Source organism: Colossoma macropomum, unplaced genomic scaffold (assembly GCF_904425465.1).
Source record: "Colossoma macropomum unplaced genomic scaffold, Colossoma_macropomum, whole genome shotgun sequence".
In the NCBI taxonomy this organism is placed as follows: Eukaryota; Metazoa; Chordata; class Actinopteri; order Characiformes; family Serrasalmidae; genus Colossoma; species Colossoma macropomum.
Window position 1 is genome coordinate 11,222,044 of NW_023494800.1, and position 27,339 is coordinate 11,249,382.

At 38.2% G+C, this 27,339-nt stretch overlaps 1 protein-coding gene across 1 annotated transcript in view; it reads left to right on the plus strand.

Moving 5' to 3' along the window:
• arrdc1b (arrestin domain containing 1b) overlaps nucleotides 1-27,339 on the plus strand; it is a 70,409-nt gene that overhangs the window by 21,076 nt on the left and 21,994 nt on the right. The window contains exon 2 of the mRNA XM_036587595.1: nucleotides 18,646-18,756. Coding sequence (XP_036443488.1) covers nucleotides 18,646-18,756 — 111 coding nt within the window. The remainder of the gene's footprint in view (nucleotides 1-18,645; nucleotides 18,757-27,339) is intronic.

Sequence of the window (27,339 nt, forward strand, 5' to 3'; positions counted from 1 at the left end):
AAATGAAAACCTTCCGGCTTTACCAGTAGTGACCAAAAGATCCCTTTGCCATTTTGAATAAATTTTTAATGTTATCAAGTGAACAGCTCCGTTTGCTGCAAACTTTTTCTTCAGGCTATTGCTTGTTTTAGCCTGCTAGCACCAGTGCACCACTTTACCCTGTTTGTGTATTGTTAAGAACTTCAGTGCATTCTGATTCCCCTCCGGTTGACCGAATGTCTGCTTATTGACTGTTATGGATGATGAACTATCAAAGTTAGAGCACATTGTTAATAAGCTCACAGATTTTTTAGCTAGAAACACAAGCCTGTCAGCATGATATGACTTAATACAGCATATTTCATGCATTGGAATAAAATGGGATACCTAACGTTAGCCAAATAGCTAACTTTAGCTATTCACCAGTATTTCAGTTGATGCAGTGAATGCTTTAAAATGTCAAAAAAGCCTAAAATTAATTCAGATGAATTCGGAATGAAAATATAGTCAGCTTGTCCGATTATCCAGTGGAAGTTGTTAGAATAAAAGGAGCAAACTCTTTCCATCGTGCTCTCTGAGAATGCCATTACTGACTGTGCTGAAATTCATCATTATGCATGATGTGTGGCATTATAATGATTCATGAGAATTCCTGCACTGTTCAGTAAGAGTTTGCAGCAATTTTAAATATTTGAAAGGACAAAAGGGAAAAGATTGTTTTCATGGCCTGCATTCTTTTTCAGTCGCTCATAAAACATCTTTTTTTTTTTAACATTCTCACATCATGAAGAATGTTACACTCAGTAATCAAGCAAGAATGTTTAATGGTAGCCGTGTAACCACAGCTGGAGCTTAAAACCATAATCCAGTAAAAGTGTTGTTACGTTAACCCTTTAAGGGGCCAGGACATTGCAGTTTGTCAAGCATGCAGTCGGTCAGTGTTCTTAAGCATGATGATGGCAATACCCATGATATGCTTAGAAAAGCTTACTGTGATGTAATGTGGCATAATTTATCATGATAAATATGATAAATCCACGCTAGTGGATCCAAATTTTTATTTCACACTCCTATAACTTAATAATAACTCTGCCAGTTTGCACTGTAGTCCAGTTCATTCAATGAAATACTGACTCAAGTAGAAGTAAAAGTATAAAAGTGAAGTAGAAAAACTCTTTAAGTACTGAGTAACTTATAGAACTGCAGTGGAACTTATTATCGATTAGCACTGGAACTGATGTTAGATGTAGTTCTTCTTTTTTCAGATCCATTGGTCTAAAAACATGGCCTGTCTGTATAGTGCAGTGTAAAATAGAACTGGCCTGGCCTGAGTTAGTAAGACTTTTCAGATAATGACCCATAGAAATTTAGCTTGTCTTAGATTTTAATATTCTGTGACTGTCTGATCCATTTAGTCATAACAACTGTGTTTTACAGGCTGAGCAGTTCTAGTCTCACACTGGAAACAGCTTCTCTCAAAGCAGGTCTGAGTGATTAGCATGCATAATATTAACCACAAGCAGAGTCGTAATCCAAATGATGCGATAATGAAAGCCAGAAAACTGGGCCTACTAAATTACTGATTGGGCCTCTCTGTGGAAAGATAAATTGATTCATTTATAAATAGCTTTTATGGTGATTTCTTTTCAGGAGGACATGATTTTGCACAAGGTGCAGTCATCCATAAATATGAGGGAGAGAGAGAGAGAGAGAGAGAGAGAGAGAGAAGGAGACAGATTAAAGAAGAGAGAGGGAGGAAGACAGATAGAGAAGAGAGAGAGAGAGAGAGAGATTAAAGGAGAGAGAAGGAGACAGGTTGAAGGAGAGTGGAAGAGAGAAGGAGACAGATTGAAGGAGAGAGAGGGAGGAAGACAGATAGAGGAGAGATAAAGAGAGAAGGAGACAGACTGAGGGAGAGAGAGAGAGAGAGGGATATATATGGAGGAGAGGAAGAGAGAGCGAGAGAGAGGAGACAGATAGAGGAGAGAAAGAAAGAGAGAGAGAAGGAGACGGATTGAAGGAAAGAGAGGGAGGAAGAGAGTTAGAGGAGAGAGAGAAGGAGAGGAGGCAGATCTGAAGGAGAAGGGAAGGAAGACAGGTGGAGGAGAGAGAAGGAGAGAGATTGAAGGAGAGTGGAAGAGAGAAGGAGACAGATTGAACGAGAGAGAGGGAGGAAGACAGATAGACGAGAGAGAGATAAAGGGAGAAAGAGACAGACTGAAGGAGAGAGAGAGAGAGAGAGAGAGACAAAGAGGGATATATATGGAGGAGAGGAAGAGAGAGTGAGAGAGAGGAGACAGATTGAAGGAGAAAAAGAGGGATACAGAGGAGAGAGAAAGAAAGAGAGACCCATTGAAAGAGAGAGAGGGAGAGAGAGACAAATTTTAGGATGGCAGGACCGAGAGAGAGAGAGAGAGAGATAGAGAGATAGAGAGATCGAAGCCAAGGTCACTTTTTGGGTGCATAACTCATTTTGCTCCTGCTAATCTCACTGAGCTCAATCAAAGCAGATGTGCTGGTCGTGTTGTATGAATAAATCCCCTCTACATGGTGAGCTCAGTCATGGCCCATCGGCCTTTTCTGCTATCACAGTTGAAAGTGTGTGGAGGAGGTTGTGTTTAAGGTCTAGACATTTCCATCTCAGTTCCTCCAGCTGTGTGAGTAATGCCAGCCTTACACTAAACAACAACAAGCGATTTCACTGTCGCAGACAAACTTCCAGTATTAGAGTTTGTTCCCCCCCTTAGTTGCAGTAACAGTCTCTACACTTTTGAGAAGGCTCTACGCAAGATGTTGAAACATTTGATTGTATTCAGCCACAAGAGCATTAGTTCTGTCTACTCAAACCCATCCCAGCTGTGTGGCCTGTGTAGTCCTGTGTAATATGCTGCTGGTGGCTGACGCACCAATTATATTGAGAAATGACAACAATCACTTGACTTGACAAGCTTTGGATAGATGTAGCTCAGTCACTCCAGAAAGCACAGTTCCACTGCTCCACAGCCCAGTGCTGGGGGCGAGTTGACCCATTCAGTGTGCTTTTCTATAGAGAATGTATAAACGGTATCGCATGTAGCTTTGAGTCCACCATAAAGTAGCTGAATTAACTAAATAGAAGACTGTCTGGATACTTTTGAACATGCCATGCATAAATCTCTGTTGTAGAGCTTCAGCAGATGATTGTTGAGCACTGAAGGTTGCTGTCGTAATACTGTAGTGGTTTGACTGAGGCCTTGAGTAGAGTTCTCGTATTATTCAGTCATTAGTAGCTGAATAAACAGATTTGTATTTGAAACATTTCCAGATAACGTAACATGGCTCCACTAACGATTCTAAGAATCTAAGTGGTCTGGTATGCGACATTTTGTTTTAGTTTCATTTCACGAAACTTATGATCAGCCCTATTATTGTGATGATTGGTGGTTTAATGTTCTGTTTTTCACTTCTGCGTTTTTGGTGAATAAACTGGTGATTGAGATGATTCCAGCTAAAGTGACTCAGTGTCTGTGTACTTTTTTGTACTTTGGTCAGACTTTCGATTTAAATGGTAACAGCATAAAGCTCGAGTCTTCTAGCTGTGGTTTTGTTTTGTAAAGCTGGTAGAAGGTCAGAAATCCCTGAATGGCACATGGCAGATGATGGAAGAGGCTTGACCTGTGTGGTTTTTTGGGTCTCTGAATGGAGCTGATGACTGAGGCTAAGTGACAGCACTGCACGGTTGAACACTGTTAGGCACTGTTCTCCCGTAATAAGCTTCTTATGCTTATTAAGATTCTTATGATTCAGTTGATGATCTTTTTTGTACATAGCAGGCGACACTTAAAGTACGAGCCTAAAGTGGCCACATTGGCTGATTAGCTATCTTTCTAGATAGCTTTTTTGCAGTTTCAATAAATGTGTTTTCTTCTTTCTTTTAAAATGAATAAAGAAAACAATCGTAGTTAGCTTAAATGATTGCCATCAGGGCTTTATGTAATAATTCTGACATGCCTAGATACTTTGACTAGCCTGAAAATGCTACATTACAAACAGCTAACAGCTTTTAGTTATTATGAACTTTAACTTTTTAACTTTTTAAAAAGTAAGCAACTGAAAATGTATTGAACTTATAATAGTGAGTTGACAGAACAGCAATCAGCGCATTACAATCCGTCAATGAGTGTGTTTACATGCACTTAAAAAGACGAGAACTGCAGAAAATCAGATTTTGTCTGTAATTTCTTAAAGGCAGTTAAATGCATTTACATACGCTTGAGTAATCAGATAATGGTCTAACATGAGTCAGGCAATAATCTGATTTCTGCTTTGCAACCTGACAATAAACTCACTCAAGATGTGACGTGAACATAATGTAAAACTAAAACGGCTGCTGCTTTTTTTAAACATCGAGTCACTTCTGCGGAAAATACGAACATGCATCATTTAGAAAATGAAGAATATTAAAATCCTTAATTTCATCAAGCATGTAGTTGGTTTCATTGTCACTCCAGAAGTATTTTGTGGCCACCTTGTGGGTGCTGTGTTAAATGCTGCTTGCGGTTTCTGGAAACAGTCCACTGTTTCCCACATGTGCAAACAGAAAAATGAAAGAAATCAGAGTAAGGGGATACATGTGCAGAAAGACTCGATTGCTGAGCTAAAAATCAGTTCTCTTAAATGGATTTCTAGAAATCCAATAATGGCCTTAATCTGATTTAAGAAATCGGAGTAAGCTGTTTACATGACCATTTGAATAATTAGAAAACAATTAAATATGATAATGATTGAATTATTGGTGTACAACACCCTCAACGTGTTATTTGAGACATTTAAACATTAAATCATGTATTTACAGTGTTGAATTCTTCTTCTTATTCTTCTTAATATTATTATTTTGTTTGTTGTAATACTATATTATTTTGTCGAGTTACTGGAAGATACCAGGACATTAATTTGAGTCCATATTGCTCACCTCTAGCTGTAATCATGCTGCTTGTTGAACAATGTTCATAAACAGCCTGAACGTAACCAAAGCCTGAGTTTATCACCCTTTATATGATTTTGTTTTATGGCTCACTTTTGTTTCACTGTGCTTCAGTTTCATTCTCATTTCCGATCAGGTATCCAGAGCTTATTTTGACAGTCGGCTTGTGTTCCTTTCGACTTTGATGTTTGTGAGAAAGCGGGAGCTCTTCACCTCAGATGATGTTAAATACGTAGTCTAGTCATGATTATACTCAAGAGAGAGTAGGAGCAGATCAGTCAGTACTAATCATCACAGAGAGCACACATTTACCATAGCAGGATGTCCCTGCCATTGTGGTCAGTCATTTCTGTTCCTTTTTTACTGAGTCATTAACACTGCATTTACTGGTTGTCCTGTGACCTTAAAGGAACTTCCTGTCAAACAATGCAGCATCCTCCAGTAACTCCCATTGAAATGGTCAACAATAAAAGCCAAATTGTGAAACGGATGACAACACATATCCACTGAATGCTGAATCAGTTCTCCACGTTATTTAAAAAAAAATGTGTTGCTTGGCAACAGTTTGTCACAGTTACGCATGTATGGTGGATTGTTTGATATGTAAAGAATGTGATCTAACAAAGCTGAAGAGTATAGGTTTTTATTTCATCTGAACAACACATGAATAGGATGAATATACACCGATCAGGCATAACATTATGACCACCTCCTTGTTGCTGTGCTCATTGTCCATTTTATCAGCTCCACTTACTACATAGGTGCACTTTGTAGTTCTACAATTACAGACTGTAGTCCATCTGTTTCTCTGTGTACTTTGTTAGCCCCCTTTTACCCTGTTCTTCAGTGGTAAGGACCCCCATGGACCCTCACAGAGCAGGTACTGTTTGGGTGGTGAATTATTCTCAGCACTGCAGTAACACTGATGTGGTAGTGGTGTGTTAGTGTGTGTTGCGATGGTATGACAACCTGCATTGTTGGTTTACCCTGTAGATGTAAAGCCAGAGATGATAGCTTGTCTCTTTCTGTTGAGTATGAGCTAATCATCCTCTAGTCCTTCATCAGTGGTCACAGGACGCTGCCCACAGGACGCTGTTGACTGGATATTTTTGGTTGTTGGACTATTTTCAGTCCAGCAGTGACACTGAGGTGTTTAAAAACTCCAGCAGCACTGCTGTGTCTGATGCCACTCAGACCAGCACAACACACACTAACACACCACCACCACGTCAGTGTTACTGCAGTGCTGAGAATGATCCACCACCCAAATAGTACCTGCTCTGTGAGGGTCCATGGGGGTCCTGATCACTGAAGAACAGGGTAAAAGAGGGCTAACAAAGCATGCAGAGAAACAGATGGACTACAGTCTGTAACTGTAGAACTACAAAGTGCACCTATATAGTAAGTGGAGCTGATAAAATGGATAATGAGTGTAGAAATAAGGAGGTGGTCGTAATGTTATGCCTGATCATTGTAAGTCACACATGTATTGATGGCACTTTGATTAAACAAATCAATAAGTGCTTATTTCCATAGGCTTAATAATGATAGTAAAGATTTTTAATAGTTATTGAACATGTATTTTATAATAAAGCATATATTTTACCATAATGTAGCATAGATAAAATAGAGAACGCCCCTAACAGTGGGAAAATCACTGTAAAGCAAGCCCTTCATGTTTTATTGTTTTATTTTGCCTTTCGGATTAATCTAGGTTGTTGACATTACTCAGGTAGCTTATTTAAATTGATTGTCTTGACTTATGAGTCAATCAATCTCAAGGCAACCAGTTTCCATAAACCTGTCATGTTTTACAATACCCTTCGTTTAAACCTTTACGTGAGAAACAGTAGTAAAAAGGTCACGACACAATGATCTTTAGCCATGTGGTGAACTACAGTAGATAGAAGTTCAGCATTTTAGGAATTATTACCCTTATTTTAGTGTAGAACACTCCTAGGCGTGCCTCATTGGTGCACCACCCTCAGATGAGGCCTGTATTGATTGGTAGTATAAAAGCCACTCTGTTCTGAGCCCTGTCTGGAGCTCTGGCGATCTATGACGGCATTCGTTTCTGTAGTGTAATAAGCTGAAAACAGGAGCTCTCATGTGAAACTGCAAGAGCGGCTGAGTGATGGAGAAAGCGCACTGTTCTAATTGCTTCTTTAAACTTTAATGCTGACAAGAGAATGCAGGCTTCCATTACAGGGCTGTCTGATGTGTCTGAGGGCTCCTCTGTCTCTGCTGCATGGTCGTATTCAGACTTGCCCTGCACTTTCATGTAGTGTCTTGTGATAATATTGCCACTGGCAGGTATAGGAAGACAAAAAATGCACTTACAATTATCGTATCACTGTCGGACAGATATTAGATGTTAGTGCTTCTAATGATGTATTATTTGATGCATTAATCAGCTCATGTTCCATTTGAGTAAAGCAGTAATTAAACTAGCACGCTGTTCAAACTTAAGACGATATAGAGGAAGTCTGTTATATTTGTTTTCATAGCTACTGATTCTGTTTTAATTTGATTCAGATGCTTAATTGTAATACATCTAATATGCTCCTAAAGGCAATCGGAGCTTTCTAAAGTTTTTTCTTAAATTTGATCTTGAGAGGTACTAAGAAAAAGTTTACGTCAGATTCGTGAGGTGTTCTTAAACTGCAGAACTGTTCGCACCTTTGAGCTTTTGAGAACAAATCCCAAATAAATGAATGGTTGATGAATGTCAGAATCTTTGTAAAAACTGCGTAAGTGGCTTTTAAGAAGAAATTTTTTCTTAAGAACCGTTCGTGAGTGAGGCCTGTTGTTAGTACTTTCTAGGGATGTAAGAGTATAAGATATTTTATTGTATTGAATTGTATCACAGCGTATTGCATGTGGCCAATGTATTAACTTGGGGCTGATAGCATTAGTTTGGGACACTATAAAGCACAACTTTTCTTTGAAGTATTGTACTTATATGAGGTTCAACGCTCTAATGAACTCAAAGGGGACATATTAACATATTAACACAAGGCAGATTTTCAGCCACTTCTTATTTTTGCTATAGTGAAAAGAGTATCAAATCGAGACACCACCATGTCGTATCAAATTAAATAATGAATTTTGTGATTCGTTACACCCCTGGCATTCTCATATATTTCATTTTAATGAACTTCAGTGTATTCTGTAAATAAATATAGCTTATGATCAGTGTTGATCAGCAGGTTCTGAGATGTAAAATGGATTCATTTGAACCTTTCTGAGGGGAAGAACACAAAATACACACAGTAGGTCAGTGTTAAATTACTGAAATCAGTAGTTCAGAGCGAAATGTTGGGAAGTCCCTTTTTGCTAACTCTGCCGTTTCAGGTTTTCAGGCTTACAATGGAATGCATTGGAATCTTATATTGCACTGCGTCACTGCATGCTTTTATGATGAATGCACTTTTAATGTGGAAATTCCTCATCCTCTGCCTTTGACTAATATACTGACCTTTTTTTCCCCATAGTACTCTTGATCGCCCTGCGCTGAAACACTGTCCTTGACATGATACAATCTCTCTATTGTTTTATTGTCTCTTTGCTCTGCTCCCTGTTTTGGCTTGAGGATAAAAGGCTGTCCGTATTGACCGGAGATAGGCCCCACCTTAAACAAACACACCGTAGCCCCTCTCTGTTTCGGGCTGGCCTTCCAAAACTCTACTCAGCCGTCCGATAAACAAGGAAATATTATTATCACCCAAAACTGAGCCAACGGTCTCCATGCCAGCGGATCCTGCTCCGCCTCCGCGCTGAATCATTGTTGCATGGCTGTGATGTCATAGGGGTCAAATTCTGTCTGAATGGCTTCACAACTGTTCACTGATTGGTTGCAGGGTGGCTGCCAGTTGCCAGGGAGATTCTCTCCCCTCTGTTTTCAGTAATTTGCATTTGCCTCATGGGAACGCAAGGGTACATATTAACCTTTTTATATGACACCCAACTCCCTCAGTGGCTCTTCTATTTATTATTTGCTCTTGTTTACATTAGTAACACATACTGTCATTGTCATATCAAAACGTCGTAACTCTTTTTTTGTTGTTGTTTTTGTTTTTATTTGGAAAGAAAGCCAGCTGTGAACATTTTGTGACCACCAATAGAAATTATTCTAAATGAATAGCAGTTGTAGTCAGAGTTTGGTTAATGTAGACTGTCTCATACAGTTTTAGCCATTTTCAATGGACTGAGAATGCCCTTCTTTGGCTGGTCAGTCTTGGGAATTGTTCTTTTTGAGTGCAGAGTTTACTGCGTATAACTCGAGTGTTTACTGAGCATTTTAGAGCCAGCGGGAGCGTGTACCTGAAGCTCTTTTACTGAGGAATGACACAATGGGCCATAAAGCCTTGCCCTGAGGAGGGAAATATTTCAAGGCAGCAGGAGGGAGTTCAGCAGGATGCAATGTCTTCACTTTTGTTTTGACCTGACCTGTTCGTTTCCTTCTTGTTAGAGTTCAGTGTGTGAATGAGATGGTAAATGGGTGTCATCCTTATATAGTCTCCTGTGGTCACTGTATGACCACGTCACCATTTCCGCGACCAGGAGAATCTATTCTGTATGCTGTGCAGTTTGATGTGAGAACAGCCGTCAGGAAACAGAGCTCAAAAGTTTTACTCTATTTGAATGTTAGATGACTGACATGGCAATGTTGAAGTATTTTTTTACTTTCCAAGAAATATCACTAATGGTAACATTTACTACACAAAAGTCATCAAAATGAGTCATACTGATCAGTCACCACACAGAACTCTATGACTGGTCAACACAACTCACTGATGACTCTTCCTAACATTAGCAAACTATAGTAACAGCACCACTTTTATTAAATTTTTTTATAGCTAATATCACATATGATCACTTTTCTACACCATTTGAACATGACAGCTGTCCTTTACATTATGTAAGAATTTCATGACAAATGGACCAATAGAAATGCACCAAAATCAATCGAATAAAACTCCTTTACATTGACTTACATTAAAAGTTAAGACACCTTTTGCCCTCGTCTGGAAAGTTATTTTTTTAGGGACTTTTTTGTTTTTTGTGGACAGCGACAATATTCTGTATCCTATTTACAGACAGCTTTTACTTCCTTAAATCCCTACTGTTTTTCCATCAGACTCTGCTGCCTACTTTTAGTGATTTTCAGCCTTTCACCAGAGCATGCAGGGGAAGAACTGTGTGCTAAATATACAATAAATATCTGTAAACATGAACATTTGTAGCAAACGCCCTTATCCACAGTGATTTACTATGGCAGGTGAGAATAACATGACAAGTACTTTAAATCAGTAGCTACAGTGAACTACATATGAATCAAAAAACCAAAACCATTTTTTTTGTTGTTTTTTTTTGACCATGTCGCTGTTTTTTCAGGACTTTCTTTTTATTCTTATTATTATTATGGCCAGCACAAGAAAAAGGACACATGACTGAACATATAAAATCAGTGTAGTATGACAATGCATGTGTTCATGACAGTCACTGTATCTGAGACTCATTCTCTCGGTTGGCTTCTGGCTTGCTCCTGTGTTTATACTGCGTTAGTGAGGAAGCAGGTTAAGCCCACTCTGTCTGCCCATGCGGAAGAGTTGTAATAAACCCAGCAGACACCATGGACACCCGCACTGCACTAACACTGAATCACTGAAGAGAGAAGCTGTGAAGAGACTTGGGCCAGGTCCAAAAGGCTCCAAAATGTAAACGCTCATGATTCAGAGGTAAACCCTCCACCACACTGTCCTGCTGGTAAATGGATGATGTTAGCTGTGGAATTTGTCTTTTCCTGTAGCTGTTCTTTATACTGGGGATGCACTGATCCAGTGTTTTTTCTCCCGATTCTACTTCCGATATCTGGGTATCGAGTACTGATTGGTGCACACTCTTATTAGTTACATTTAAAAAAGATATAAAGTATGGAATCAGTGAGTAACCTATGTTTTATATGATTCCTCAGCCTTCAGCACTCTTATGTTTTTGTTATTTCTTTTACCAGTCTAGCATTTTTTATGTTGGGAATACAATATTCAAATATTATTTGTTCAAAAATTCAAACCTAGCAATAAAACATTGCTAATTGCCCTGGCATTAAAACAATCAGTGTCCCCTTTTGAGCATGTCAATTGCTTGCTTTTCTCTCTTTGGTTTCTTTTCTCATGCGCTCATTCTGAACTCTCTTGTGACCAACTGCTGACTCCAATTCACCCTGCTCAATCAGCTAAAACAGTGCTGATGAGAGCCCATGATGTGGCACAAACCACACGAACAACTGGCAACGACCATTGGTGCAAATTCACCTTTTAAAATTACGCGAGATCATTTTTGTAGGGTAGGAAAATGGCTGTTGAAAAAATGTACTTAAATTATTGATCATATTTTTTTTACACGATAGACTCTCAATCTTGGTCCACCTTCATTGGCAGAGCAAATTTGCAGCTCTGGTCAGGGCCCTAAAGTACCGTAGTGGAATCGTACACCTTTTTTTAGGCTTATGCATATTTTTAATTATCATTACTGTCAGAACAAAACCTCCCATCTACAAAATAGTAGCTTATTTGTTGACAAATTATATAAGAAAATGGAAAACAACAGAAATGGAGATACAATGTTTTGTCCAAACAGCAACTTTATGTTTTTGGTTATTGAAGGTTTAAAAAATTGCACAGGGATAGTCTCATAACGACCATGACTAAGTAACTGTATCAAATGTAGCTCAGTTACGTCTGCTCAGTATCTGATCTGATGCTAATAAAGTACATCAGATCGGTGCATCACTACTTTATTTATATGCACTTGGATCAGCCCATGAGAACTCCAAGAAGGCATTTTTTGGGTTAGATCTCCATGAAGGCTAATGGCTGAAGTGATGACAGCATTTGATGCACTGTGTGCTTCTCTTTACTGTCTTACAAACACTCTGCCATGTTTATATTCATATCCATAAGGACTTAAGACATGTACACAAGCGGTCCATCTCATTCTCCATGCCTTTTCTGTTTATCTCTTTCCCTTTCTTAACTTACAAGGCTAGATGTTTTTTCTTATCTGAAATGAAAGCAACTATTACCACATCTTGATAGGCCTAACCTGTTACTGCTGGTATATTATAGAATTTCCCAGAATAAGGTGTGTGTGTTTACATTTTTGTTGGCAGGTGCTGTAATGACGTATCAGTCACATGCATGCCTTTTCTTTTCAATAATAAACTCATAAATGATTGCAAAAGCACTCTGAGGTTATAACACTATCTGATAGCAAACATTCAGCTAAAAGAAGACAGTGTGACAGAACTACAGAGCTACATCATTTACAGTTCATTATTCAATCCTACAAGCTAAGGGAAAAACTAATGTTCCTACTGAAGGTGGATGACACAGCAAAGATATCACAATACTTGAAAACATATTCAGGATACTCAATATCTATCAGGATATTTATTTTTTACAAACCAGGTAGAATGAACAATGCAAGGAGTGTCATATTTAACTAGGACATACAGTGTCATTGATTCAGGCATAACTTTTTTGAAGCACTGAAATCTACTACAGTACTCATAGTTCTCCCTTGTGAAAAATCTTCAGCCTGCTAAACATGAGCGAGTGAGTGAGAGTTAGTTAGGTAGGTAGGTAGGTAACTAGTTACTTACGTAGTTACAAGCCAGATTCATGAGGTGCATTGCATCTAAAATGCCCATGAAAAACTGAATAAAATGGTTTAATCCAAGATGTGTAAACGTAAACAATTTAAGAAGGAACAAGTAGAAAAATCAATGAACTGGTAAAAATAAATAAATATTAGCGTAATGATCTGACATCCAGTGACCATGCTTGTTACTACACAGGCTTGTTACTATCCACTGGTTGTTGTTACATACAGACTGTGTTTGATTAGTCTATAAAAAGACTTTGAATAGTCTTTCTAGGATACATGCAGTTGTTCAGTGTTGTGGAAACACTGACATATTCATCATTTTTGCCCACTTCTAGAGCCCAAATATAGAAGTTAGGCATGCACTAAAATTTCAGATTTGTCATTTTTTGGGCTAAAGAGAACAAATGGCTGAAACTGTTGGCTGAAAAAGTAAACAATTAAATAGGCCAACAATAAACTGTCAAAACCTAACACTTAACAATCACTTGAATTAAATTGGATAAAAATGAGACATGTTGAATAAAACGCCGTTTGTGTGCTTCGCTCTCTTGCGCCAGTCAGTGCAGAAGCAGTTTGAGCTGCAGATAAACAGTGAAATGCACACCTTGTTCTCTGTAGCTGTTTTCAGTACGGTTGTTATCTTACATGCTTTATAGCATTATTTGGTTTAATGAAATTCGTTAATGCAAATCATGTAAATAATACTGCGTAACTCAATATCTTTTGTTAATACAATTCTTAACCTCTCGTTTTGAAAGTTGTTACTGCAAACATGCACATTTGTTACATCCTGCTGAGGTTTAAGGCTGTTCCTTTTCTAAATGATGAACACTAAAGCGACTTGTTCTACTAGCACCTCCTGCTTTGGACTGCTAGGTCAGAGTTTTAGAGGACTAAATTAAATTAGTCCTCGAACTCTGTCAGTTCTTTTTTGCAGCATGGTGATCACTGCCTTTGAAGCATTGTGAGCATTATTATGGTTATTAAAATACCCATTACTAGCACAAATAAAACACCAAATTATATGTTATGGAACGCTTTCTCTCAGTTTTTAGCTGAATGTGGCCTGAATTCCACTCTTCAGTGGAAAGTATCACTAATATAAGTGTACACTATATACATTTACATATATTACATAAACTACAGGTGAATTTGCATATATTACTGGCATAGAGTAAGCACATTGAGTATTTTCCTGGGTGGTAACAATGGTGCCCAGATGGCAAACAGCAGATGGTACTACTGGTGGCATAATGCTGAATGCGCTCTGAATCGGCTGAAACTCCGAGGACCCTCTCCTGCCTCTCTCCTTTAGAGCTTTGTGTTATTCCTGCTGCAGAGATGCAGAGGCCTTTGTGCCAGCCAGCCATAGTGGGTAGCTGCCTGGGCAGTGAACTGGTGCCATCTGCCACTTGTGTTTGTGTGTGGTGTCAACAGGGTGCTGCTTTAGAGCGTGTGCCAAGGGCTGACCACACAGCAAGCTTTAAAATCTCAAAGCCGTGTGTGTCCGATCAAAACACCCCCCCTATTCTTCACCCTCCTCTGTTCTTCTCTCAGTTATGGCATGAAAGCTGTATCACTTTTAAATGCATAGTATCATCTATGGCAGTTAATATCAATTATCAATTAGCAATCAAGTAATCTACCAATTATTTGGATGATTAATTGAGTAATCTGTGGTTTAAATAAGGCTGCACAAAAAAAACAGACTTAAATCAACAAAAACAAACCAATGCAATGCATCAAAGATCAGTCGAGTTATTGTCACAGCCCTTGTATTTTCTCTGGCTGTTATTGATTTTTCATTCTCATTAAATTGAACACGTCATTAACTGGGTTTCCATCCATGTATCTTTATGCTTATTTAGATATATCAAATAAAAATGACGATGAAAAATATCAAATTATATAGGTAAAAATCAAATAACATCTTCAAAGTCACATCGATTTTTTTGCAGATTAAAAAAGAAATGTGGTAAATTATGATGGAAATAGAATAATGCAAGTGTGAATAAAATAAACTCTAAATATGACTGATCAGGTGTTTGTGTTATGCCTGGCCATGGCTACACACTCAGAAGAAAAGGTATGAAACTGTCACTGGGGCAGTACCCCTCTTATCACTGGGGTACCCTCAAGGTACACATCTCAGTTCCTTTAGTCAGGGAACATAACTGTCCCAAAATCCACTGAAATTATATTTTCTAAGTTGTGTTGACTCCACACACCCCGTCTCGTCTCCAGCCTTTTATTTTTTTTGTTCTGTTTTAAAAGGTTAGGTTATGAAAAGGTTCAAATATGTACTTTTACAATTGGTAAAAAACTGGACCTTAAAACCACTGTTGTACCTTTTGAGGGTACATTTGCATTGTTTGTACCTTGATGACCAAAACTGTAACTATGCAGAATCTTGTGTAGGAAACATGACAGAAGGCGATGTGTATCAGCAGACAAATAAAGAAATTTAAATGTACCTTTATCTTATTAAAGAAATCATGATAGCAGTTTTAAACAGTAATCAGATATAAAGTGCCTTCAGCTGATCCTGAGTCATTTGATTGTCAGTGTGTTTTGTCTTTGCACTCTTAGAATGGAAAATGTAGCCAAAAAATGAAACAAAACAGCAACGTTTGACCTGCTAGTTGCCTAACATTAAATGCTTCTTTGTAAACTTACACCATATTTCTCAGAGGTGTTCTTATGATTGAGACAGTGAGTTTTGTTCTGTTCTTCAGACCTGAGGGGAACGCAGCAATATTTGCATATGTTTTTTGTGACGTTTCAGTTATTCACTTGAATTTTATTCAAAAGCCGTATGGAAACCTGTCTGTTTTCACTGAGAGAGTGCTTTAGGCTCAGTGATGTGTGTTTGTGCTGTAGACTGCACTGTCAAAGCTTAGGACAGTTAAAGGGCCCAGTGAAAAGCACCTAAGATACTGGCACCTCTTTCATTTAGTCATTTCTCTCTCTCTCCTTTTCTCTTTTTGTCCACTGGATAATACAGTGCTTCTTTGTGGCTGTGGATGAGAAACATGATGCTGTGGGAATGCAGTGTGTCAATGAGAGCTGAGCCTTCCTAGGTGTTTGTGTGTGTGTGTGTGTGTGTGTGTGTGTATGTGTGTAGACACTTGGCCAGAGCTGTGTGCCCTCATCATCATGCGGTCACTGAGTTTGAGCTCATCCTCACAGTGTGGTCAGCAGGCAGGCCAGCAGGTCTGTCTCTATCTCTCTCTCCCTACTGCTGCTGATGCTCTGAGTTCTGCTGGTCTGCTCTGCTTCATACTGGCTAAAATCCCCGGGCTTACTCGGCTCTGCCTGACTATTACGTAATCAGATCAACATGTGGCCACATAACCAGTGGCTGGGGGTTTTTTCGGATTTTTCTGTTGCAACATCCTCATTTGTGTTATTGAAGCACAAATCCATACATGCACTGTACACTGGCATGTTCGATTGAGCCAACATTAGCAAACTATTTTGTCCAGTGTTTCCCAGACTATTTTTCAGAACCCACCCCTTCTCCCCTGACATCTGTCTGTTATGTGACAGTCCACAATGCAGCTCTTTTTTCAGCTTCCAGCACTGTAGACAGTGTCCAGTGTTGATTGCTTGGTTCATGTTTGTTTTAGAAGTAAGGCTTCACTTGATTGTTTTTCCATTTCGTACAGCACAGTGCACAGTGATGTTTTGATTCGATACATTTTTTTCTATACTTTTTTGATACATCAAAAATAAGTAGTTCTTTAGTGTAGAAGGAGAATTCCACTGATTTTTTCAAAATTCGCAAATAATTTAGTAGTTGAGATATAAACAAAATCCCTCAGAGTGGTGTGATGTGAGATGGTTTGTTGTAGGGACCTAATGCCTCGGGTTTCTTTACAGTGGTGGTCATAGGAACCAGAGTTCACAATGTCTAAAACGCAAAAATAGCTATATTTGGGCACTATGCTGCCTTGCAACATCTTGCATGTACCCCTCCACCATGAGTGAATTTTAAAAAATTTGCTTTTCAAAACTGTTGTACAACAATGTGTCAGATATCAGGTAGTATATCTGTAACAATTTAATGTAATAGCTTTCTGTGAGGGAGCTTTTAGATTCATGTCTGGTTCCTATCACCACCGCAGTGAATAATTCTGACTCATCAAACCACTCTGAATGACTTTGCTTTACAAATCAACCACTTAAATATGCAATGATTTTGAAACTTTGGTGGAATTCCCCTTTAATATCTTATTTTTTGATTCTCAGTTTCATTTAGAGCATTTAACATTATAACAAATTGCCCTTTTATAATAATATGCTAGCTATGAGCTTATATGTTAGACCCAAGCTAGTATATGCTTACCAGGAGTGTGCTTTACCTCTCTGCTTTCAGAGAGTGTTTGATACTGATATGAAGTGTAGGATCACTCTGCTCGATGCCAACAGTGACACTAAGTGGCTGAAAACCCACTGTTTACAGAACATGGAACAAGGACCCACAGTGTGAGACACACTGCCCTGTGAAACACCTAAGTGCTAATAGCACCCCCTTGTGGAGAATTGTCCACCTGATAAATGTGAGTGAGTTAGAAGCCAGTTCCATGAGGTTCTTTGCATCTTAATTAACATATTATGTTAAAGAAATCACTTAAGTAACTTAATATTTTTAACATGGCTTATTCAACATGCCATGAAGGAATGAGTGACAACGACCTGAGGAAATGCTATATAGTTAATACAATAACATTCACCACACTGTGTGTTTAAAACAAATACGGAATGTGTTATATCTTAAGTTGATTATTTCTAGGAGCAGAAAAGTCACGCATGTTATGGAATAAAGCGTTTCACCTGTATGTTTTATGTTTTAGGCAGAATACGATGACAACATAGTATTATTTAAATAATGAATAGTAGGTATAGAGAGTTGAAGTACTGTTTACCACATGGTAGTATTGAAAAAGCATTGACTTTTTAGAGTCTCTCAGGACTGTGTTGGGAAACAGTCATTTAGTAAATAAGCAAGCTTGTGATTTATCATCATACTGTAATCCACTGTGAGGTATTCATTCTGTAGCTTTGAGTGTAGGTCTTTTGTATCTGTTATACACAGCGTTTCAATCCGTCTGCTCAGTGTTGCTGCTCCAACAGTTGATGATTGCTAGGGAAACAAAAATGGCTTGTGGAGAAACAAAATAGCCTCCCTGACCAAATCAAGCCATTGTTGAGAGCTTGGCCTTTTATCAATTATGATGCAAATAAGGGTGGCTGGTGCTTCCTTTTAAAAACAGTAAAGCAGAGCAAAGCTTTTTAGACAGAGTTGCCATTTTATGTTGCTGTTGTTTGGAGTATCTGAAGAACATAGTCAGGTTTTTCATGAGCCTGAATGAAAAAATTGATTATTTATTTACTGTAAATTAACTCAAGACTTTCTCAGACACAAAGTGGATGTAACCAGTACCAGACATCTGGCAATTTGTGCATTTTAATGCTGAGCAGTGGCCAGAAGCAGGACTGAAAAGTACTATTAGCCTGCTAGGCTATTAAATGCTAAAAAGTGTGGCTATTATCCACCCCAGTTTGGTTTTCATATACGGTAGAAGTTCAGTCTTGGTTGAAAAATATTGTCTGGCAACATTTTAAAGAGTTTTTTAGGTTCTGTTGGATTAGAGGCAGCTAGCTATGTAATATTAATTAGCTAGTCTTAACCCAATAAGCCAGTGTATCTTGACTACCTTGCTAATAATACAACTCTAAAGTGTAACATATAATGTTAATCACATGATATAGTATTTTCTTTAGTTTGCCTCTATGACTACTTTCTTTGAGCACCAACGCTGTTCCTCACCGTTGCATCACTAATCATTTTGGGAAGATGTTAAAATATTCAGTACTGTAATATGAAACCTTGTCATATACCTGAAACCCATCATGGCAACAGTACATTTATAATACAAAGTAAAAAGACAAAAAAATGTAATGGTTGTTACAATATGGAATGACATGCTCACTAGCCGAGTAAATAACTCAAGCTCTTTTCTCTGCAGCCATCAAGGTAAACTGTGTGGGATCATGTGGCATCTCCAGCAAAATGAACGACGCGTCGTGGATGGCGGAGGAGCAGTATGTCAGCAGCATGCTCTCCGTGGCAGACAAAGGTGAGGAGATGAACCCATTTTCAGCAAGTGCTTTTGCTCTTTCAGTTCCTCACTGTGCTTAAACATTCACTGTCTCCCATTCGTCCACTGGTTCAGCTTTAGTTGAGATATAGATAGAAGACATATTGCTGGTATTCGGGTTACAGATTAAGTCTTGTGTTGGAATAAAAGTTTTGTGTAGTTTTAATTTTTGGTTTGGTTGAATCAAGTCAAATTTATTTACGAAGCACGTCTGAAATCAACTGGTTTGGGCCGAAGTGGTTCACTTCAAATAAAATCTATTAGAAAAAATGATATTAAAATTTAATTAAATTAAATTTAATTTAATTTAAAAATCTATTTAGAAATTTTATCTTTGTGTCAGATAAAAGCTATTAAAAAATACACATTTAGCATTTAATTAAAGGATCAAGGATACTAAAATAGTGCCAAAATACATACAATAAAAACACTTTTCATTATCTTGAGCCAAAACAAAGAAAACAGGATAAAGTAAGTCTGATTTAGGATTTGTGTCCTATTTATCCTACTACTTAACTTTAGCCACAGAATAGATCATAGGATTTGTTCATCTATTCTGATCCCATACCATCTCTGATATCTGTATTTTTGAAGACATCATACATATAAACATAAATTCTTATTATTATGCTACTTATTCTACTTATAAATTCAAAACGTCTGCATAATAAGATGGTTAAGATGTAAACAAAGTCATTCAGAGTGGTTTGACGTGAAATGTTCTGTTCTAGAGAAACATACCAGGTCACAGTGGTGGTGATGGGAACCAGACGTCTGAAGAGTTTAATGCCTCTAAAATATACCTTATATAATACCTGTTATAGTTATGAAATAGCTGTGAATTGGAGTGCCTGATCCCTGCAACATTGTTTTATGATAGTTTGCAGATAAGCTTTTGGCATAAAGTGTATTTCTTAAAATTCAGTCAGGGCAGAGAGGTGCAGGCATGGTGTTTTAAGGTTCACTGGTCATTCTGGATAGTAAATAAACTGGCTGCTTTTTCTTTATAGACCTCTCGATCTCCACTTCCTATCACCACCATTGTAAATAAATCAGTCAGTAGTTTCCTCTACTGTGCTCCATTTCACATCAGACCACTCTGAATGACTTTGTTTCAAAATTATGCAAAAATTATGCAGAAACTTAGAAGAATCAGTGACCAGTGGTTTGCATGCTTGTGGTTCCAGGTTGGATTTTAAAGGCAGTTTTCTGTCCCATTTTGCATGTGCTCTACAGAACAGTGTCTTCACATGTGGCTTACTGTGAGCCTTTTGTTTGTTTGTTTCCTTCCTGTCTGTCTGCTCTGAGTGTGTCACGTCACAAACGAGTTTTAGGTTCTCTGATAGAATGATTAGACTGTTTCTAAGAAGGATATGACTCGCTTTTCTCCATGTCGCCTGTGCAGGCGCTGGGAAACCTGTAGGTGTTTATGGCATGTATTTTGCATGTGTGGTGTTGTTGCAGAGCTTGTTGAAAGTGATGATTTCAGTGGAAATTAGGCAGTGGTGCACAAACAGGCTTGTGTGTGCTCTGGACCAGATCATCCATGCTTAAAAACTCACGTCTAAGTTTAATGTTTAATACTGGGTCCATAGGGAGGTCTTCTATGGGCCTCTTTGTTTATTTACTGTTTGCTCATGATTTATTGATGCGCAGTATATCGTTAATCATTAGCACTGTGTTGGCTTTTGCAATACAGAAAGCTGCAATATGCAAATGAGCTGTTTAATCAATCACAATGTTTTGCTGTAAGCTGTGAGCATCCTGGCCAATTGCAGTTCAAGATAAGTGTTTCTCTTGGTGTTTTATTGAACTAGGTATTCATGTGATCCAACAAATGGAAATTATATAAAATAATGCAGCTGATCTTTAACTATGTTATTTATCTATCAGTGCATTGTAGTATATTATAAGGCCTAAGTCAATCACAATATTTAGCGACATAATTGCAAAACTAGTATATTGTCCATATGGTGCATAGGCCTCTCCAGGCCCAGTTCAAGAACAAAATCACTGAGTGTGCATCAGAAATTAATGTGAGTACACATTAGGAATGTGCATGATTATTTAAAAATATAACAGAATGCTCACTTGTTCATGAAATTAAAAAATTTATGAATTTATAGAAATATCCCATGGTAGGGGTACTAGCAAAGAGCTTTGCATGAATACAGCAATATTATAGTATGATTTTTATTTGTGATATTTGATTATACTTTTGTTTAAAAAAACAATGCATGACCTTGACAGCAAGCTTTATTGCAAGCTACGTATGATTTCCTCGACATCAGCAAACGCTCAGTATTCTAACAACAAACAATGCTAACTGCAACACAATACACCACTTCCAGTGATCACACAAACGTTTCAGGCTTTATCAGACATATATGTTATATAGATTAATTATAGTCTTCATAGTGCAACACCAGAGTTGTTGTACCTACCCAAAAAGTTATTTGTTTGGGGTCTTCCTAAGCAGCCATAGTTTTTTGTAAGGCCATCTAAATGCATTTTCTTAAAAGCTCAGCTGTGGGAGCAAAAATTCAACATACAAAAGGCTCCTAGCTAGCTAGCGTTACCGTAGTCTTCACAAGGGTGCAGTGAAAAAACATTACCAGGTTAGCTAAATTCTGTTTCTGTAAGTCTGTTAGCTTCAGCAAGTGTTAGCACATGCTCTAATAAACAAGTATTATTTTCTGCTTTCTGTTTCACTTTCTGTTTGTTGCGACATATGATTACAAAATCTAATGGTGTGGAACCCTCACGGCATTCTAGGCCTTCAGAGAAGACTTAATGATTTCTGTCAGATAGCAAAATACATGTCTGAGTTTTTTAGCTCATTTTGTTTAATATAATCATCATGCCTATTATATTTATACTCTGCAATCATTTTAGTAACACCCTTATTTGTTTTGGTTCAAAAACAAAAGGGTTATAATCTCGAAAGGGCCAACATAAAATTGTCCAATTCTTCAGGAGCTGGACAGAAGGCATGTTAGATAAACTAACTACCAACTTAATTAGGAAGTGCCCGAGGAATCAAGTAGTCATATTTTGATTTGGACCAAAAAAATATACTAGACCTTCTGTATTAGATATGTCACTATGTGTGAATAGAAGCAGGAATGTTTTCTTACAATTGTTAGAAATGGAAAACAGCAGCAGCAGCTCCATGTGAGGGCTTTTAAATGATGAAGTCAGAGTAAAACTGCATTATACAAGGTAAAATATATGCTAGTGCCTGTTTCAAGCTTCATATAAAACATATGGAATGTCTTTTACAAGCTTCAAATGTCTGTGTTTAATCTAGCTGAAAATGGTTATATAGCGCTAACATATTACAGAGCTGCTAGCAGAAATGAATTAGATGAGGTTATTATATACGTGTTTTTTTACTAGTTTTTTGATCTATAGTCTTGGTTTGTCACTGAAATTGGTGGAAATTATTGTGATCAGAATAAAGACTTGCAGGCTGCTCAGGTATCTATGGTCAGATGATTGTGTTGCTGGCGCAATCGTGACAGGCCCAATCATGTAGCTCTAATTTACGTAACATATATTCGCCCTCAGTACAGAAATATAAGATTTTCTTTACTGTAGTGTAAGAGCTTTGGTAAGTTATCAATGCACTAATGAAAAGTATCAGTAGTGGAATCTCTCTATATCTGTATGTATCTCTCTCTCTCATTGAGACTGTATAGACTCTGTGTTCTCACCTTTGTGTAAGTGTGAGCTCTTGGCTGATGCGCTCTGACACAGCACTGGTAGTGAGAGTGCTTGTTAGTGTACATGCTGTGGCTTGTCTTACCACCACTCTCCAGCAGACCTTTCAGCACGAGGAGCTTTTCGAGGCAGTGCTGGGACAGATGTGCTGCCTAATAACTCCTCCAAGCCCGCAGCCCAACAAAGGCAGCAAGTGTATTCCTGCACGATGCCAGCAGCTAATGCTGTGCACCCATTAAAGGTTTGGGTTGCATGCTCCAGAGCACAGCAGTATGTATCTAGCCTGCAGCAGCAGAGTGCTGAAGGGGCCTTTGCTTCTGCTCACTGCAGTGAGTTGGGCAGGGTTGGAGTGGACAGCACTGTAGCCAGTGTCTGGTTGCAGGAGCTAAGTGCTGTCTCATGTTCTTTGTGCTTACTGGTGTGATATATTTTGTTCTACATGTGTTATAGTGGCAAGGAATATGCAGTAGCAAGAAGAGGAGCAACCAAAAAGTAACCGTTAATTATTACTATCATTTTATTGTGTGTTTAATTACATAGCCAGTTGCGCAACGAGTTACGTTTAAATTTAGATTGCATTCTGCATCAGCAGAATCTTAAAGGTGCCACTATGGGTTATTTAAAAGTTATCATAGATGGACCACTTAAGAGCCACGTCTGAAAAGGAGAAATAAGTGTGAAGAACCTTTTAAAAGTGTAAAGAGCCTTCAGAGAATATAATGGTTCTATACCCATTTAGGGCTTTTCGTAGAACCTTTATATTATGACTTTCAAAGATTCTTCACACTTCCGAATATCTTTCTCAGAATTTTTTAACAAAAAAAAAGGTCCTTTGCAAGGTTCTTTAAGGAACCAAATGTTATTCTTCTAAAGCATGTAAAGAACCCCTTTTTCGCAGTTTAGTCAAAACAACATTATGTACAAGTTATGAATTTTTCAGGAGATTCTGAAGAGATTAGGTATAAGATAATCCACTTGCATAAAGAAGTGGAAAATCGAAGGAAAATAAATGGGAAAATAAACGGAGTCCTAAAAATTATTAAAAGATACAGAGAAACTGGATTTCCTAACAACCATGCAAGACGTGCTAGACCACCAAAACTGTAGTCATCAGATAAACAGCACTTAAAGCTTTCATCTTTCAGAGAAAATAAGCTTCCGTTCTTCACTGTGAGAAGATGTCTCGCCTCCCGCCGGCTTAGCACAGACTAACGCTCCTCACTCAGTTCAGAAGTCCAACTCCCAGAACCCTCTGGGGATCACATGATCACAGACTCAATCATCGACCCATCAATCCACAAAAAGCATGTATGCACAACAATAACTTTTTTTTTTTTTAATTCAAATTCAAAATATCTCTTAATTTGAAATTTACTGCCATTTTCTTCTGCTGTATTCGTAAGAGGGAATCAATAATCCTATTTGGATTAGTTATGGTTATCAGGGGGACATCTGTAATGTACACATCTCAGTTATAAGATTCACACATCCAGACAGCAATGAAATTACTACAGGAGACGTGCATTTTGGGCTGTAATTTCTGCAAACCTGGATGTTTGCGTCACACGTGGTCATATGATCACGCTGTATTTATGTGAATAGTTGATATTGTGATATTGATGATAGTGTATATATAAATAAATGATTTGATGATATTGTGTAGCTGTATGTGAATATAAAGTGTTTTATATATGGTTCTACCACCCAGACCAAGTAAATGGTTGAAAGTCGTCCAAAGCATCCACCATTTTGTGATTTGGGAAACGTGTAATATGGATGCATGTGCTAGAAGACTAAACAAAGCGAGTAGCAGTGGTTAAAGAATTATTTTTTCCAAGGTGGTGCGACATCTGCCTGGAAAATCCACCAGAATCACAGAGATATGTATCTGGACGAGGCTAAATTTATCAGACATCTGCTGACAGTAGATAATTTGGTCTGTAATTTTCTCAGGGGAGGAGAGAGAGGACCAGGCCGGTCCGGATGGAAATAAAATCACAGTAGCACTCGTAAAAGAGGGAATTACCCCAGGACTCCACAAACATTTCATCCTGTCTGAATAGGGCTAAAGAGAGAAAGGAGGAGGGAGAAAAAAAGTCATGAAGTGCACTTTTGGGTCCTTTTCAGTGTGAAATAACACAACCCTACCTTTATGTTCTAAATTATTAACTCAGGTATTGATTAAACTAGTCCTCTTACGCACATTCTCTGTGCCTCTCGTGGTTTCTGGTGCTTGCTTTCTTATTTGCATTCTCTCTCTCTCTCTCTCTCTCACTCTCTCTCTCTCTCTCTCTCTCTCTCTCTCATTGTGCTTCTCTTTTTGAGGCTGAATAGTAATGTGGTATGCAAGCTACTGGATTGATTTCGGCGTTGAGGATATTAGAACGGTGGCCCCCTGTTGACCTCACTGAGATGGAGCTGTTTCTGTGTGTTCCAGCAGGCCTCCCAGGCTGTTTAGGCCAGTGTGCTGTGGATAGTTAAGCAAGTTAACTAGGTTGAGCAGGTTGTCGATACAGCCATCAGGACCTCCTCTTTCTACCCACTCTAGCCCTCAAATTCATTTTCTACTTCTCATTGACTTCCCCTTCACCCTCCTGAACTTCATATGCACAGAACATGAGTGCTCGCTTGCTGAAGAAGTGTGTGGTGTAGTGTAAATTTGACCCTGTCAAACCTTACGTCTCATCTGTGATACATTCACAGACTTCGGCTTGTCCATGTCAGACATAGTTGAATGGATAAGCATATGGAATTTGAGCTTCTTTGTGTTCTGTGTTTTTTCTATCACTATATAAAAGAAGCACTATGCTGCCTTTATTGTTGGACGCACTGTGATACAGTCCAAAGGCCACTGAAGTGTGAAGTATACTCCAGGGCCTGACCGATTCATCGGTTGGCTGGTAATATCAGCTGAAATTGACCTGCAGGATCAGTATCTGCCGGTAATATTTCCAATAATGCCTTTTTTATTTGGTGTTATATCTCTTATATCTCCAAATGATAGGACAAAACCTAGACAGTCGTGCCACTGAGCAGCACTCTCTGTTTAACTATATGTTAATGATACAGGCTGAAGTAGTGAAGCTGAACACAAAACACCCCCATGGTTAGTGTTACAAAACCATATAAAATGCACCCAAACCTATCCTTAGCACAAGAAAAACGTTTTAACACAAAAAAAGAGAGCTAATGAAAAATAAGAACAATAAGAGATGATGAGCAGAAACCGAAAGTGCAAAGCATCCTGGGTAGCTCCTCCCCCAGTGCTACAATATATTATTTAAGACTCAGGGTTCCTGTTATATAAGAAGTGTGACAATGCAGAACTGACAATCATAACAGTAGGTGAGACACTGTTTAACAATTAGAGTATAAAATTAAAAACTAAAATAAAAATAGACATATTATAACCAAGGGTGACAGTGTGCACAATGCAAATTTCGGCATTTTATTTGCTGTGCAAAGTGACCACTGGGCCTACAGTGTGTACAGTGTGTCTTCTGACTGTTTATATGTTAAGAGCTAAAGGTTATATGTGTATATATGTCTGTAATTGAGTGGTAAATCTGAGAAAATAGATTGTCTATATTGAATGCATCATGAATGAATAAAAAAACCTGATCTCTAAGCTATAATGTTTCAGGCATCAGGCAGCGTATTTGTGAGCATTCCATGTGCTAACTGTCTGCAAGGGAGCTTGTAGAGGCATTCAGATGGCTGGTTCCTATCACTAGCACTGTGAACAGTTCAGACTCTGTAAGTTTCTCTAGAATGGAGCATTTCACATCAAACCACTCTGTATGACTGTTTACATCTTAACCATTTAACTGTAGAGAAAGTTGAAGTCAGGACAGACTGTTGCCCTAGCAGTTTGCTGTACTCTTGATACTCTAATGACAATATCAATACTAAGTCTTTTGTTTAAACAGTAAACTGAATATACATCAGTAATATTAAACAAGCAGTATCATTATGCAGTTAATGTGCATAATAGCAACTACCTTTCCTTCCATGCTCTCCCTCTGCTTCTCACACTTATAGGTACAGACAGCCGCATGAAATACAGTGAATGTCAGTCAGTTTATTTGGCAGTTTATTTAGGACGAATGCAAAGACTTTCAAATACAGTCATGAAAAAAACACCCCATGAAAACCTTTGTCTGTTTAACATATTTAAACATATGTGACTTTCATTTTAACAGTATTGAGAGATGGAGGTAATAGAACTAAACAAATAAAACTAAATATCTTTGAAAAATAACAGTAACATTTAATTAATAGAAATGCAGTTTTCTTGTGAGGAAAAAGGTTAGGACATCCCCACATTTATTACTATTTAAAACTACTAAAATTAGAATCAGGTGCACCACATCATCTGCAAATGATTAGAACTTTGTTAGAGAGGAATTTGGAGGAGGCTGTCTTATGTAAGCCTCAAACATTTGGTTTGGTTTGCTCTCGAAGTGAGTGGTATCACCATGGGGAGATCCAAAACTTCTGAGGCCTTCAGACAGAAGGTTGTGGATGCAAATGAGTCTGGAAGGGGATTTAAAAAGATCTCAGAACAATTAGAAATCAGCCATTCCACTGTCCAAAAAAATAATTAACAAGTGGACAACATTTAAAACAACCGCCAACGTGGCCAGGTCAGGCCGTCCTAGCCAGGTCAGCCCATGAGCAGACTCTAAGATGCATAAAGAAGTCTCCAACAATCCTAAAATGTCATCACGGGACCTACAGGTACCCTTGCCATAGCTGATGTCAAAGTACATGCATCTACAATCAGAAAGAGACTGTACAAGTTTGCTTTTCATGGTAGGTGTGCAAGGAAGAAACCTT